Source organism: Rousettus aegyptiacus, unplaced genomic scaffold (assembly GCF_014176215.1).
Source record: "Rousettus aegyptiacus isolate mRouAeg1 unplaced genomic scaffold, mRouAeg1.p scaffold_m13_p_5, whole genome shotgun sequence".
In the NCBI taxonomy this organism is placed as follows: Eukaryota; Metazoa; Chordata; class Mammalia; order Chiroptera; family Pteropodidae; genus Rousettus; species Rousettus aegyptiacus.
In genome coordinates, this window is record NW_023416308.1 from 75,070,642 (window position 1) to 75,084,631 (window position 13,990).

Consider the following 13,990-nt stretch of genomic DNA (forward strand, 5'->3'; position numbering starts at 1 on the left):
CCTAAAAGAGGGTATATGCTCCTTGTGCTGACACTAGCCATATACCAACTGGGACTACTTGTTTTACACTTCCTTCTAAGAGAAACTGCTGACTCAGCACACAACCTTAGAGCAGTGGCCCCAGTGGTGGGAATACACAGTCTCAGCCCACCTTGGGCTTCCAGCTGTGAGACATCAGTGTTCCTGGAGGCTGAGCCTGGGTCTGTCTGGCTTAGTCTAAGATCAGATATCTCAGGCCAGGTGCAGAGTCAAGTCTTGGTCCATAGCCAGGGAATAGGGGTAGGTAGCTGGGAACAGAAACCAGAACACCCAGAGGGCATCACCCTGGATGTAATCATAGAGCTAACCAGCCTAGTCCCCAAATAATACATCAAACCATTTTGCCGATTAGTGCAGAAAGGGCCTTCAGAGGTCATCCCATTTGAACCCTCTCCCACCAAACAAACTGAGGCCCCAAGAAGGGTGGTGACTCAAGAGGCAGAGCTGTGGCAGAAGCTGGACCCTCAGCCCCATTACGCATGTGGGTTTTCTCCCATGGTGGCCATAGTAACCGTGTCAGTATCCCACTCACGGCAGCAAGGGGAAAGCTGAGCCCCTAAGAAGCATCTCCTAGGGTCTCCTGGAAGTCCAGCCTTGGGACACTCTACCCCTTCCCTTAGATGGAAACCACCTGTACCTCCTGAAAGCCTGGGCCTCCTTGGCCTTCCTCTCCTCGTGGGGCCAAACTTCCTGCGGAAGCCTCTTCCATTGTTTCATATTCCTCTCAACCTGGCAGGAGTTTCCTCTCATTCAATAAGCTCCTTCTGGAGCCTGAAAACAGACCTGAGGACAACTCTGACAAGAGATGGGACTGGAGACTCTCTATCTCTAGACCTGGAAGGCAAACTCGGGGAGGGGCTACACAGGCCTGGAACTGCCATGAGCTGAGGATTTGTGGTCCTCACACTAGCAGCATGAAGAATTTTCAAAAAATTGAGATATGATTCACATACCATAAATCTATCCCTTTAAAGTTTAAATTCTGGAGGGTTTAGTATGGTCAAAAAGTTATACAGCATCACCACTATCTAATTCCAGAATGTTTTTATCAGCCCAATAAGAAATCCCATACCCATTATCAGTCACTCCCCATTCCTCCCCCTCCCAGCTCCTGGCAACTATTAATCCATTTTCTGGCTCTCTGGGTTTGCCTATTCCGGGTATTTTATATAAATTCATATAAATGAAATCCTAGGATATATGGATTTTATGACTGGTTTCTTTTACTTAGCATAGTGTTTCAAGGTTCATCCATGTTATAGCATATATCAATGCTTCATTCCTTTTGATGGTTTAATAATATTCCATTGGGTGGATACATATCACGTTTTGTTCATTCAGATAGACATTTGAGTTGTTTTGGGTATTCTGAACATTTATGCACAAATTTTTACAGAGACATCTGTTCTTAGTTAGTTCTCTTGGGAGTGGAATTCCTGTATCATATGATAACTATGTGTGACTTTTCAAGGAACTGCCCAACTGTTTTCCCAAGTGGTTGCACCACTTTATACTCCTGCCAACAATGTGTGATGGTTCCAATTTCTCTCCATTCTTCTTAATACTTATTATTGTCTGTCTTTTTTATTATAGCCATCCTCGTGGGTATGAAGTGATATCTCATGTGGTTTTGATTTGCATTTCTCTAGTGACTAATGATGTTGAGCATCTTTTCATGTACTTATTGGCCATTAGAGAAATGTCTGTTCAAATAGCTAGGGGAGTTGGACTGAGAAAATGAAAGCGTGTGTGGTTGGGGAGAAGTCCCTCTGGGGGGCACAAGCACTCAGAGGAAACAGGAGTTATTAAAACAAAAGTGACACCTGAGAGGGAGGAGATATGGGGTTGGCTTAGTAAAGAAGGCTAGGTGGTACTCTGCAGAGGTCACTTTGAAAGAGAAGAGGAGGCGAGGGGCTCTAAGCAAACTCACCAGCAGAGACTGGTTGGTTACCTGCTACAGCACAGATGCTCTGCCACATGCTCTACGTGCTCATGAAGGCTGTCTACAGCTCTGTGCCTTTGGTGCTGTCATTGTCTCTACGCTTCTGCCGAGGCTCAGAGGTAACTAGCTCTGCTGGTTGACATTGGTGCAAGGTCTTGAGCCCAGGTGTTAACTTCAACAACACTTGATGCTCCTTGTACAGGTTTGATGAGGGGAGGAAGCACAGTTCTCTTCTTTGCCTCAGCCCAACCAAACCTAGCCAGGCCACCCAGAAGGTAGCAGTGCCCACCAACCATGGGGCCAGGCCAGCCAGACGATGGGGCTGGAGCAGAGGCTGGGAGGGCAAAAGTCACTGACCTGGAGCCCCAGCTCTAACGGAAAACCAGGGGATAGATGAGGGAGAGGGACAGAAGGCCGGCAGATCAATTCAGGGAAGTACTTCTACTTCCCTGTGGCCCAGTCCACAGCCTGAGTCTCTGGGTGAAGGGGGAAGCACTGGTTCTGACCCACCCCCTGCCACCCCGGGTTTGAGAGTAGTCATCACTCAATGTGTTGGGTAGTAGTTGTTCACTGAACGGGGCTGGCCAGGAAGATTGTTGTCTCCCCTGAGCCCTGTCTGTGAGCTGAGGTTTTTACCCACTCCCTGAGATAGCACAGAACACCCTTCGGAAGGAGGGTCCTGAGACCCGGGCTTCCTGTTCTCCTGTGCTGTTTCTGAGGTCCTTCCAATCCTGTGAAGACTGTCAGGGACCAGCCTGACGGGAGTGGGGCAGCTGTGGGAGAAAACCTCATCTGGGCCAGGGATGAGGCACGAGACAGGAAGCCAGGCCCTAGGGAAAAAATCCCAGCTCCTTTCACTCCCAGGTAGGCAAATAAGTTTTAGAGCCCCAGGAAGGCCAGGTAGTTCCAAGAGCTGGAGCCTGCAGTCCCAGAGCTGGTGGGCAAGGGATCTGTGTGGCTGTAAGTAGGTTACACTGCTGGTCATTTGCACAGGCGCACTCATGTCCATCAGCTGGAAAGTCATTGGTTTGGCTTGTCTGTTTGAGCTGTCAGTCGGCCACCTGCCTACAGCTGGTCAGACAGTCACCCTGAAACTCTGTTAGTCAGAGACCTTATTTACCAGTTCAGTCAGACTTGGGAGGTCGTGAGGTAGAGGGCCTGCCTTTGGCTGGCCCTTCCTTGGGCAGAAGTCGGCATTCTTCACACCAGCTGAGTCCGAGTAATGAGGGGTGAGGTTTCAGAGAGCAGTCCAAAAGGGAGGGCCACCTTTCCCACCTGCTCTTTGCTGGAAAGGCTTGAGGTCCTGCCTTCTCCATCACCTCCCAGTTGCCAACAGCAAATCCCAGACAGATGGTGGGCTTCCAAGTCCCCAGACCCTCTGCCATGGGCCTGCACTATGAGCCTGAACAAGCCCCTTCATCTTTCTGAGCCTGTTTCTTCATCTGCAATGTGAAAATACAGCATCTATCTTAATGAGATAAGGCATCTAGGGTGCCTAGCCCAGGCATGGCACGCGACAGGCCCCACTAAGGACCACTGCCCTCCCTTCTCCTGATAACATTCAACTGTTTCCGAGAGCACAAGGCTTACCTGAACCCATTTCCCTCCATGCACACCCGGATTCTCCAAGTTAACACCGTCTCTGCATTCTCTCTCCCTCTCTCATCCAAGTCCCAGTCAACCACAGACCTGAGGGCCTGGACCCCTTCGCTTCGTGTAGGCTCACTATCTTTGGAGGCAGCTGCCCAGGTTTGAATCCCCCAGCTGCATGCAATCCTGCTGTGTGGCCTTGGGCCAGTGGCCCCTTGGCCTCCTCATCCACAATGCGGGGACGATGATCCTTACTTCCCAGTGTGGACAGAGTCCACTAGGAACCAGGCCCTTCCATCCCTCATTCAGCTTGGATGCTGAAAGCCTGAAAATATACCTCAATGTCCTTGTTACCTCGAACTTGATATTCTACTGTCTTCATTAGCATTTTTCCTTCTTACTCGCCCCAGACCCTCTAGACCAAGCAAATGGCTTGATTGTTTATTACAGAAACTTCCTGAAAGACCGATCAACTTTTCAAGGGAAACCATCAACAGAATGTACACCCTCAAATTTTTTGAATCTCTGCCCACAAAAACCTTTCCTTGCTGTTTCCACCCACAAATCCTGGGTTATTGGATCAAAATTCTTACCCAGTCCTGGTCAGGCTCCCCTCACCCACCTCCCTCCCAGCACTGAAGGACTGCCTTAAAACAAACTTTCGGTTCCCAACAAATACTGACCTTTCCTCCCACTCCGAGACACTGCCAAAGCTTTGAGAAGTAGTGTTGTCCCTTATCATGGTAAACAATAGACTCTGTCTTGTGAACAGGTTGTGTTAGTAATGAGTGGGAAGCCAGCACAGACAAGATGCACATACAGGTTTTCAGTGAACTTTGTTTTCTTCTCAGTCGGGCAGCCCACAAGATGGTGGCTATAATGATGGCCTTAGAATATATGCAAAAATAATCCCCATGTAGCCATTTCTTTACCCGGGGTGGCTTCCTTCTTGTGAATTGTCAAGGTAGTTATATAGGGACAATGTGCTATTTTACCAACTGGTTCTTTAGCTAGTCAGTCAGTCAGTCAGTCAGTCCATCCATTTACCAGTCAACATCCCCTTCTGATGGCCTCAGAGAGCACTGTCAGGGCAAGGCTGGAAAGAGAAATGTGGTAAGAAGCACACGTGGCCCCCAGGTCAGCAGACCTGAGTATAGTGGGAGTTTGGAACTCAAAACAAAGGCCCAGAGTTAAACTTTTAGGAGGGATGTCCAAAGAAATGCCAAGAACTCTCACATCCTCAGGATGAAGGAGGAAGTCTTGGATCAAGGAGAGATAGGGCAATGACACTTTCTCTGCAGAAGTTCCACCCTTAGTGGAGAGAGTGAGATCTAGGATCACTTAGACCTTGGCACGGCCTGGGGCCAAAATTAGACCTCTCAGAGCCTCTGTAAAATAGGATAATAGTCTTGCTTCTCAAGCCTGCATGAGGGTCACACAGAATAATGTCCTTTCTCATTTTTGAGATGCCTCACAAGTGCCAGTTTTGTCAGCCTTTACCCCAAACTCACCAGGGAGTCTACTTCCAAGCGTGGCTACCAGGCTTCAGAATAACTTGTTTTCCATCCTGTGGGATAGCAGCCTCAGCATTACTCTCTCAGCTCCTCCTGACCGCTGAAGCCTCTCCAACCTTCTGGATGCCTCCCTCTGCTGTCTCGTCTCCTCTCTCCCCACTCCAAACCCACCAGCTGCATTCCAGGAGCTTTTTGGGGGTTTTTTCCTAATAATTTCTCTGTGAGAGAGAAGGAAAACCCACCTCGCCCCCAACACACACACTCACTTGCCACCACGCATACTTTGCCAAGGCCATCAAAGTAACTGGCAGAGACAAGGTACAAGGCAGAGGTTACAACTGAGAGGCCCTGGCCCATGTAGCGGTGAGGGCTGTGCACCATGAGGTGAATGGCTCCCTCTAGAGTTGTGCGGTGCACAGCCATCCTGCCTGGGGGCACATCTGACTCCTAGACATCTTTTGAGGGCTTGCACAATGCTGGCTTACTGAGTGTTTTTAAGTTAGTTGGAAGCATTTTAAAAATCAGGTAAATTCACTTAAAACTCTAGATTTTTGCTTTTTTTTTTTTTTTTTTTTTTGAGATTAGCAGATCTGGCAATGCTGGACCCACATTCCCATATGGCACCACTCAGCTGGCCCATGCTGCTGGGTCTGCATGTGGCAGTTTGCCCTGTTGGAGCCTCTTCGGGATGCCTGCCTGGCCCGCTTCGTGGACGCTCTACACCTACCTGGGGTTTCTCCATCTGTGACCTCACAGCAACACTGGGCCTGGGGCGTCCATTGGACAGGAAGCCAGGGTGGGGTTAACCCTTTGGAAGGTGAGGAAACAGAGCCAGAGAGGGCCATGACTTGCCCAGGGTCACCATGGCGGGGACAGAGCTGGCCCCTGGAGATGTCAGGCTGCAAGCAGGAGTGGAGTCCAAGGCGGTGAGTGGTAATGGGCCTGAGCGAGGGAGAGCGATGAATAGATGCGCCACAGCGAAGAGGTGGGATGAACAGGGCTTGGTGGAAAAGGAGCTGTGAGGAGTACAAGCAGCTGGGTCCTGGAGGGAGGTGGAGGTAGGGCAGAAGCACTAGGCTTTCCGCCCGGAGGCCCGGAGTGTATCACCACAGGGGGCCAGGACTGTAGGGTGGTGGTGAGTTCAGTCTTTGACGTGGTAAGTTTGGGAAGCCAGAACTTTGTGTGGAAAGAAAGTAACAGAAGCCATAAGTGGGCAAACGTGCCCAGTGAGCCTGAGAAGCCCTCCCCCGACCCACTGCCACCATGTGCCCCATCTGAGAACAGAGCAAAAAGAGGAACTATCCTGGAACTTTGTTCAGGTGCCAAGGGGTGGGGAGTTGCAGTGTCACAAAGGAGCCAAGATGTTTTCGGAAAATCCATCAGCCTCCAGCACTAACACAGCCACAGCCTGAGCTTGCAAAAGGAAATATTCCCAGAAGCAGATGTTGGGCAATCCACACCTCCTAATGATGGCACATAAGTCTCTCTGGAGGGACTGGGGTGAGAGGAGGGCGGCCTTATCATGGCCAACTCCTGCCTTGAGCCCTTCCTACCTCCTAGATTGCCTGGGTTCCCTCTGTCTGCTATCCCCACCCCCAAACCCCGCTGCTGCCTCTCTCCTGTGGTCTAGACCAGCTGTCTCTCCCTCCATAAAACTCTCTTTTCGGCCAGTTCCCTCAACTCTTTCTCTGGGCTGGAAAGCTGGTCATTCCCCTGCTGGCATTATTTATATCCCCTCTTATCTGATCAGGCAGTGAATGGACCTGGGCAGAGGCTGTCCTGTACGGTGTCTTGATGGATGGTGTCAGGCTCCTGACCTTCTGGGTCAGAAACTTTAGATTCAGTTGTTTGTTTGTTTTTTTCTCCACATTGTAGCCGTGTGACCTTGAGCAGCTTATTTGGCCTCTCTAAGCCTCAGTTTCCTTATCTAGAAGTGAGAGAAGCATCTCACATGAAAATGCCCTGCCTGTTCCGCTGTAGTCCTCACCACTGGTCCCCATCTGCAACTCCTTAGTACAGATGCTTCAGCCTCAAGGAGGTCAAGGTTCCTTGAGATCCAATCTGCCTCATCTACCCACCCTTGGTAAACATATTCTCTGGCCCCAGAAGATGCCTGTCATTCCCAAAATTTATCTTGTTTTTTCCTGCCTCTCAACATCTGCACGTACTCAGATTGGAGTGTCTTCCCAGAAAACCACTTCTCATCTGTTGAGGCTTGGCCCACCTTAAAAATATGATTGCTGAACTGAGATAAACTGAAGGAGGGAGAACAACGCTAGGGGTGGCGGGGCTGCAGGGGAAGCTTAGGGTGGGGTTTACCCTTAGTAAACATATTCTCCAGCCCCCCCAGAGGGGGCCCGGAGTGCTCCAAGTCTCACTGTCACCTGGCCGGGCTCTGGAGGGAGCAGAGTCAAAGGCAAGAAGGGGAATCTCCCGGCCTTGGGCTCAGCTATTGTCCTTGGGAAAGTCCTCCCAGCAGAACCATTGAATGATCTGTTGGAAGGACAATAGCTTGCTTGAGGTCCAGCTGCTGCAGGACTCCCGGCTGCTGCTTCTTGAAGGAGGTCTGTGCAGGATGAGAGAGGAGGCCGAGCACTTCTGGTGGTTTCCAAGCCGGGTCAGGCACCCTGTCCTGGGACTTTTTGTTCCCGGTTCTGGCCCTGGCTACCCGTTTAGACCCAAGATAACCCTAAGAAAAGTGATGAAGCCTGAATGGAGAGTGAGCCCTGAACCCACAGAGAATACAGGCCAGTTTCCTTAGACCCGAGGGTCAGAGATAAGCACCATTGACCCAAGCAGCTACCTCCAACCACTAGTCTCAGCTCATCTCTCTGAGCTCACATTTACGCCCTAAGGGCCCTGTTGTACCCTACCTCACTCCTTATCGAATCGCCAGTCCTCAGTTAGAGTAGGCTTTCGAAACAGTGGGAGAGAGGGCAGGAATGCCATGAGCGGAGGGGGAGGCACTGAGAGGGACGAGAACAGCTTAGTACTGAGCCTTCCCAATACCTGCCCCTGCCCAGCCTGTGCTGGGTTCTGGGGCCTCAGGAATAGACCAAACCAGCCCCAACCTCCAGGGAGTTTCCAGTGGGGTGAGGTGGGCAGTGACCTCCATCATTCCAATCACCAGTGCTTAGGGCTCTGGGCTGCAGCCCATGAAGAGCGGCAGGACTACGTTTACTTCCTATCCACCCCTAGACTGTGGCTGAGGCCCAGGCTGGCTCCCTGGAGATAGCCAAGCCCCTCTAACACTGATGGGAAGACCCCTGCCCCTAAGGGGAGGCCTCTGCTCCACCGTTCTCTCCAGAGACAGAAGACTGAGCTTCTCAGCATAGGAAGAGACACAGTGACTACCTTGGCCAACCCCCTCTATCACAGGGGAAGAAAGTGAGTCCCAGAAAGGGACAAAAGCAGAAAGAGTATTGGATGCCTGGCACCTGATTATGGGGTCTAAGCAAGATTTCCATGTGGTTTAGAGCTGCCTGAGATTTGGCCCAGCAGGTAAAGCCTGGCCTAGGAGAAAATAACTGTGCTCCCCACCCTCCTGCCGCATACACACACTACCCACTGCTCCACAGTCACCAGCACCCAGAGAACAGCTTGCTTTGCCTGGAGCCAGTGGAGAAGGCTCACCAGTGGAAGGTCTGTGGAAGGGCAGAGGAAGCTCAGAGGCTTTTGGCACACAGAGGAAAGGGCTTCACGCAGAGCTGCGTTCTGGACCCCACTCTGCTGCCTATTTGCTGAGTGACCTTGGGTGAGTCACTTGCCCTCTCTGAGCAATTTTTCTGCACCTATTAAAAAGGGTAAGAGCACATCACTGTGTTACAATAAAGTTAACAATGCAGAGCTGAAACTTGAACCTGGGGCTGCAGGTTTTTTTCCCTTGCCCCACCTATCTGCCCTGGACTGGTTCACATTTGAACCCAGAAGAGCTGGAGAGAGCACTGAAAATAACACCAGGAACAAGGAAGGATAAACCACAAAGAGAGGGTCAAAGAGCATAAACGGGAGAGAAGTTACTGATAGCTGAGAGAATCAGTCTGGAAAGCTTTCTGGAGGAGTCGGTGTTTAGAAGAATTAGAAAACAGGGTACATTTCACCAGAATGGGATGTGGGCAGGGACTTTCCTGGTGGAAGCAAAGCTGAGCAAAGGTGCAGAGGTGGGCAGTGGCTTCTCTGAATCACGAAATTAAACTAGCTTTAGGAGTTCATTTCCTCCAGCCCCTCCCCGACAGACAAGAAAGCTCTGCCGTTACTTAAGGGCATGTAGTGAGCTAATGGTGGGGCTTGGCTGAGAGCCAGATCTGACCCTGACTCTTCTCACTCCTGTGTCTGCCACTGGCTGGGACAGCTGGCTCCTCTCCTTCCAGCGAGCTAAGACCAAGTCTGTTCCCAGGCTCCAGGCTGTGTACCCTGCCAGCATCCCCACAGCCCTCAGAGTGCCCTCAGACCAGAAAGAGAGCCTGAGGGAAGCCTGGCCACAGCTCAGGTTTGGGGCTCAGGAAGAGAGGACAGGCATGACTTCTAGTAGCCAAGTGGGCAGACACGGAGGTCAGCCTTCTTGCTATATGTGTAGGTTGGGGGAGGGGGTCATCAGTTAGAGAATATTCCAGAACTGAGCTTACAGGGGTCAGAATAACAATGGGGGTTGGGGCAGAGCTGAGAGACAGGCGCAGTCCAGCCAAAGTCTTTAGTTTCTTCCCATACCTATAGGATTACCAACACTTCCATCTCATAGTACGTACGGCAAGGCTGAGAGGGAAATTGGTTTGTCGGTGGCCCATCTCCAAGCCAACCCACCCAAATCTGACTTCATTGTCATCTCTCCTATGAGACCCCCAGAGGAAGCATCCATCCCCCGCCCTTCCTGTCATGCCATGGTCCCCAAGCCATGGCTGCAACATAACCTGTCTGCCTGCTCAGCCCACAAAGCCCTCACTCACGCCCTCCGGGGAGCAAGTCTGTCTTTGTCTGACAGGATGCGAGGCTAACCACACAGCCTGGAGAGGACGGACAGCTGGAGGGAGGCCAGAGGTGATCACTGCAGGGTGTCCAGCTGGGACAGCCACTTTGTGTGAAGACTGTTTTTTCCACCTCCTTCTGCCTACTCGAGGAATGCTCAGCTAGGTGCTCTGTTCAGAACCACCGCCCTCTCTACATGGTGCTTCAGCCAGGCTCCAGGCTGGGCTTCTCAAGGCTTTACGAGATTTCCTCTCTGACCTCCTCCCCACACCACGGCCAGCACACGTAGGTCTCTGCAGATCTCCCTCTCTCTCAATCTGCTTCTCTCCTGTGCTGATCTTTCTGAGTTTTCATCTGCGGGGCTGTCTGTGTGTCCCATCTGTCTCTGTCTGGTTTTCTCTTTCTCCCACTGTCTCTACTTCTCTCTGTTTCTTCTGAGGGCTTCTGCACAGCCCTCTGCCCGGGGCTGGCCTCCTTCCCTGCTGATCTTTGTCTCCTCTCTCTGTCTCCGTCCTTCCATCCTTCCTTTCTGGACTTTGTCTGGCTGCATATCTCTGTACTTGCTCTGCCTCTATGCTGCTCTCTGTTTCTGTTTTTCTCTGCTGTGTTCGTCTCTATCTTCAGCTAATTCAGAGAGATTGAAACAGGGCTCAGTGAAGGGCTGCAGCAGGACTCTGTGTCTCATCAGGGAGGTGAGGTTAGATTCTCTGCCTCCAGCTGAGTAAACACTATCCCTTCCTGTCCCTCCTGCCCTTCACTCATTCATTCAACACACTTTCACTAGGTCTGGCCATGCGCCTGGCTCTGTGTAGGGAACCGTGAGTCACCCACTCCACCCCAGCACACCCATTTTGGCTTCACAATTACACCTTCCACACTAAGAACGTGACCCCCAGACTCCCTCCCAATGCCCCTTCCTTACTTCGTCTGGACTTACCTATCCTGGGTCCCATGACTGCTGAGATGCAATGAGTTCCAGCCCCTATTTCAATCTCAGGACCAGAGCTTAGCAGGAGAGAAGGAGTGAGCACCTTATCAGGGACTCCTGGAGACGGCAGTCTCGAGCCACAGTAGTCTCGAGCCACAGCAGTCTCGAGCCACAGCAGTCTCGAGCCACAGCAGGGGTACGCTATCGAGTGGAGTCCAGGCACGCTGGGCAGATGCTTCTTGAGCCACACTGCATAGCAGCTACCTCTTCCAAGTATGGGTTGGGAAGTCCTATCTTGACCCAACTCTCCAAGTGCCTGTCTCCCTTGGTTACTTGTTCCTCTTATGTCTCTCTGCCCTGACCCTCTATCTGTGACTTGCCTCAATAACTCACACTCTTTCTGTCTCTTTCTCTTTCTGAATTCCTGTGATCTCTGGCTGGGATAGCCCAGGGCCAGTTGAGTAGGAGGCTGGGTTTGTTTAGTTCCAGCCCCTCTGATGGGAGGAGGCTGTTGTCTCGCCTCCCCTCAGCTTGTTCCTTCCCATTTCTCCTGGATATTTTCTACTCTGTTAGCAGTGGAGAGGTGGGGCCCAACAGAGTGACCCTAAGATCCAGGGTCATTCAGTCCTGATTCTCTAGTCTTCTCACTGTGCTCTTATTCTCATTCTGAGCCTCCTTATCCACCAAGCTCTTGTCCCCCTCGGAGAACTTTTGTCACTCTCTAGAGCCTCACAGAGAAGCCCTGTTCCTCCACTATCCTTCACTCAACCACTGTCTTCCTCACGCTCCCACCCCCTCTCCCTGAACCCCCACCTCCTCACTGAATCCAAGGATCCTAAGCAAAAAGGGACTCTGTCCACTGGGAATCACAATGGCCACCCCGCCTGGGAGGGCCTCATGGTAGCAGCTCCATAAAGTTACGGCCATCTCGGTGGAGGGGTGGGAGTCAGGAGCAGAAGGCAAATTCCCAGAGTTTGCTGGACTAAGGACTGAGTGAGGATGGAGGCCTGGGAGTCAGACAGACCTGGATGCCATCTCGGCCCTGTCATTTGCTGGTCACCTGACCTTAGGCAAGTCTCTACACCTCTCTGAGCGTCAGGTTCCCTCATCTACAAAGGAGGAGCAACGGTCCTCATTTGAAGGGCTGCTGTGAAAGTTTAGTGAGCGAGAAGGAAGACAACTCTGAAAGCTTGGAGCTCAGAGAAGGGCGTGACAGAGGTAGGGCTCAAAGCAGGGCAGTGAGAGATAAATTTAACTTGGTTTTGCCTATTCCCTCTCAGCACTTTCAAATGCGTGGCCCGGTCAGGCCCTCCTGTTGACCCTGTAGGCCAGGAATTTATCCCTTCATGTTACAGATGAGGCATTGAGTCTCAGGATCTGCCCAGAGGTCACCCAGATAGTAGGCGAACCTAATCCAGTTCCAGGAATAAGGTCTTTACATGAAATGAGAAATGGGTTTGGAGTCCGACTTTCAAGGTGCAATCATAGAGAAATGTACGTCAGCCCCACTTGGCTCCTAGTAGCTATAGGAGGAAGCTAATAGGAAGTGAGGGGTATTTGAAATAATAACAGACCAGCCTGACACATAGTAAGCACCTAATAGATACCTATTGCATGAATGAGTCTGAGAAACTGAATGCATGACCACTGCCCTGGGAAAGGTCAATAGCTGGCTTGGATTTATAGAAAGACCAGACCCTGATCCTACTTAAGAAAACTAAATTGGGTCTATCTCTCTCAATCCTTCAGACCGAAGTCAGCACTGCAAGTCCACCCTGCAACTGGCAGAAGTGCAGCCTCCCAGAATCCAAACTTCAGGTGCAAGGTTGAGAGAGGAAAGGTCCTTTTAGACTTTCTGGCCCCCTCTCAGCCCTGGGAGCTGAAGAAGATCTACACATGGATTGGTCTGGATATGTACTGGGACTAGCTTGCCTGGCTAAGTTCATCTAAGGCACAACTGGGTACAGAACACATACAGTAACCTCAGCCAGAAGCAGTGGTCATTTATCACCTCGGCTTCCCCAGGCTGACACAGCCTAGTCCAAGAATACTCCTGGGCTCAGCTGTGGACTTGGAGCAAGGGTCCAAGATACCTGGGAAACTCTGGGAATTAGATTAACAGGCCTTTGGAAGGCTCTGGGGGGTAATCCTGTAGTGAGGTCCCAGTGCGGGCCGCCCAGGCTTGAAGTTTGACCAACCTGGTTTACACCCCAGTTTTGCCACTTGCCAGGGTAGTGTTTGTTGAGTCCTGTGCATATGATGATGTTTGTAGATCGCAACACCATCTGTGGATTCCCCAGTTTGCATACTTGACGCCTTTTTTCGAGTCGTGCTGTTGGCGAAGCCTGGCATGGTTTGCAGAGCTCTGCAGCTTCCAGGGCCCCACGATGTTCCCACAGCTTGTGTCCATGTGCCAAACCTGAAGCTGTTCACAAAACCCTAGGCTGTTTGCAGAACTCAAGCCATTCCCTATGTCAACCCACGTAGGGAAATGACTTTTTGCTAACCAGGCAAAATGGGAGACTATTTTGTAGAACTGAGATTGAGTTCTCAGTTCTGGGCTCCAGACATGAGATCTCAGTTTTTCTCCCAGCTCTGTTACTACCTCGCTGTGGGACTTTGAGCAAGTCCTTTCTCCTCTCTGGATCTCAGTCTTCTCACCTGTTAAATGGAGATTGAGGTCAAATCGCTCATCTTCAGGACTGTTATAGGATCATTACGAAGATTCTAGGAGATGAGGCGGGGAGAAGAGTGGCCAGAGGCTCCTTCTTTAAAAGGGTTCCAAAGTGCCACCTCAGCACCTTTGCTGCCACTTCCCTCTGGCCTGGTAGCTGGGGAGCGGATATCTATAAATGAGCCCTCGGCCAGGCAGACGAATGAGAACCTCTGTCAGGGCCTCGGTTTTCCCCACCCCCAGATGCTACCCAGGGGTCAGATCCCAAGCTGTGCAGACATGCTCCCATGTATTATTCATTACATTTGTCCAAGGAAAGCAATGCCATATTTATTTCACCC

At 51.2% G+C, this 13,990-nt stretch overlaps 1 protein-coding gene across 2 annotated transcripts in view; it reads right to left on the bottom strand.

Annotated features, from left to right (window-relative positions):
- Nucleotides 1-11,118, bottom strand: part of SLCO2B1 (solute carrier organic anion transporter family member 2B1) — a 47,792-nt gene extending 36,674 nt beyond the window's left edge. For both annotated transcript variants that reach the window (XM_016161572.2, XM_036221057.1), the window contains exon 1: nucleotides 10,985-11,118. In XM_016161572.2, the coding sequence (XP_016017058.2) occupies nucleotides 10,985-11,000 (16 nt within the window). In that variant the 5' untranslated portion in view covers nucleotides 11,001-11,118. The remainder of the gene's footprint in view (nucleotides 1-10,984) is intronic.
- Between the last annotated feature and the right edge of the window lie 2,872 nt (nucleotides 11,119-13,990).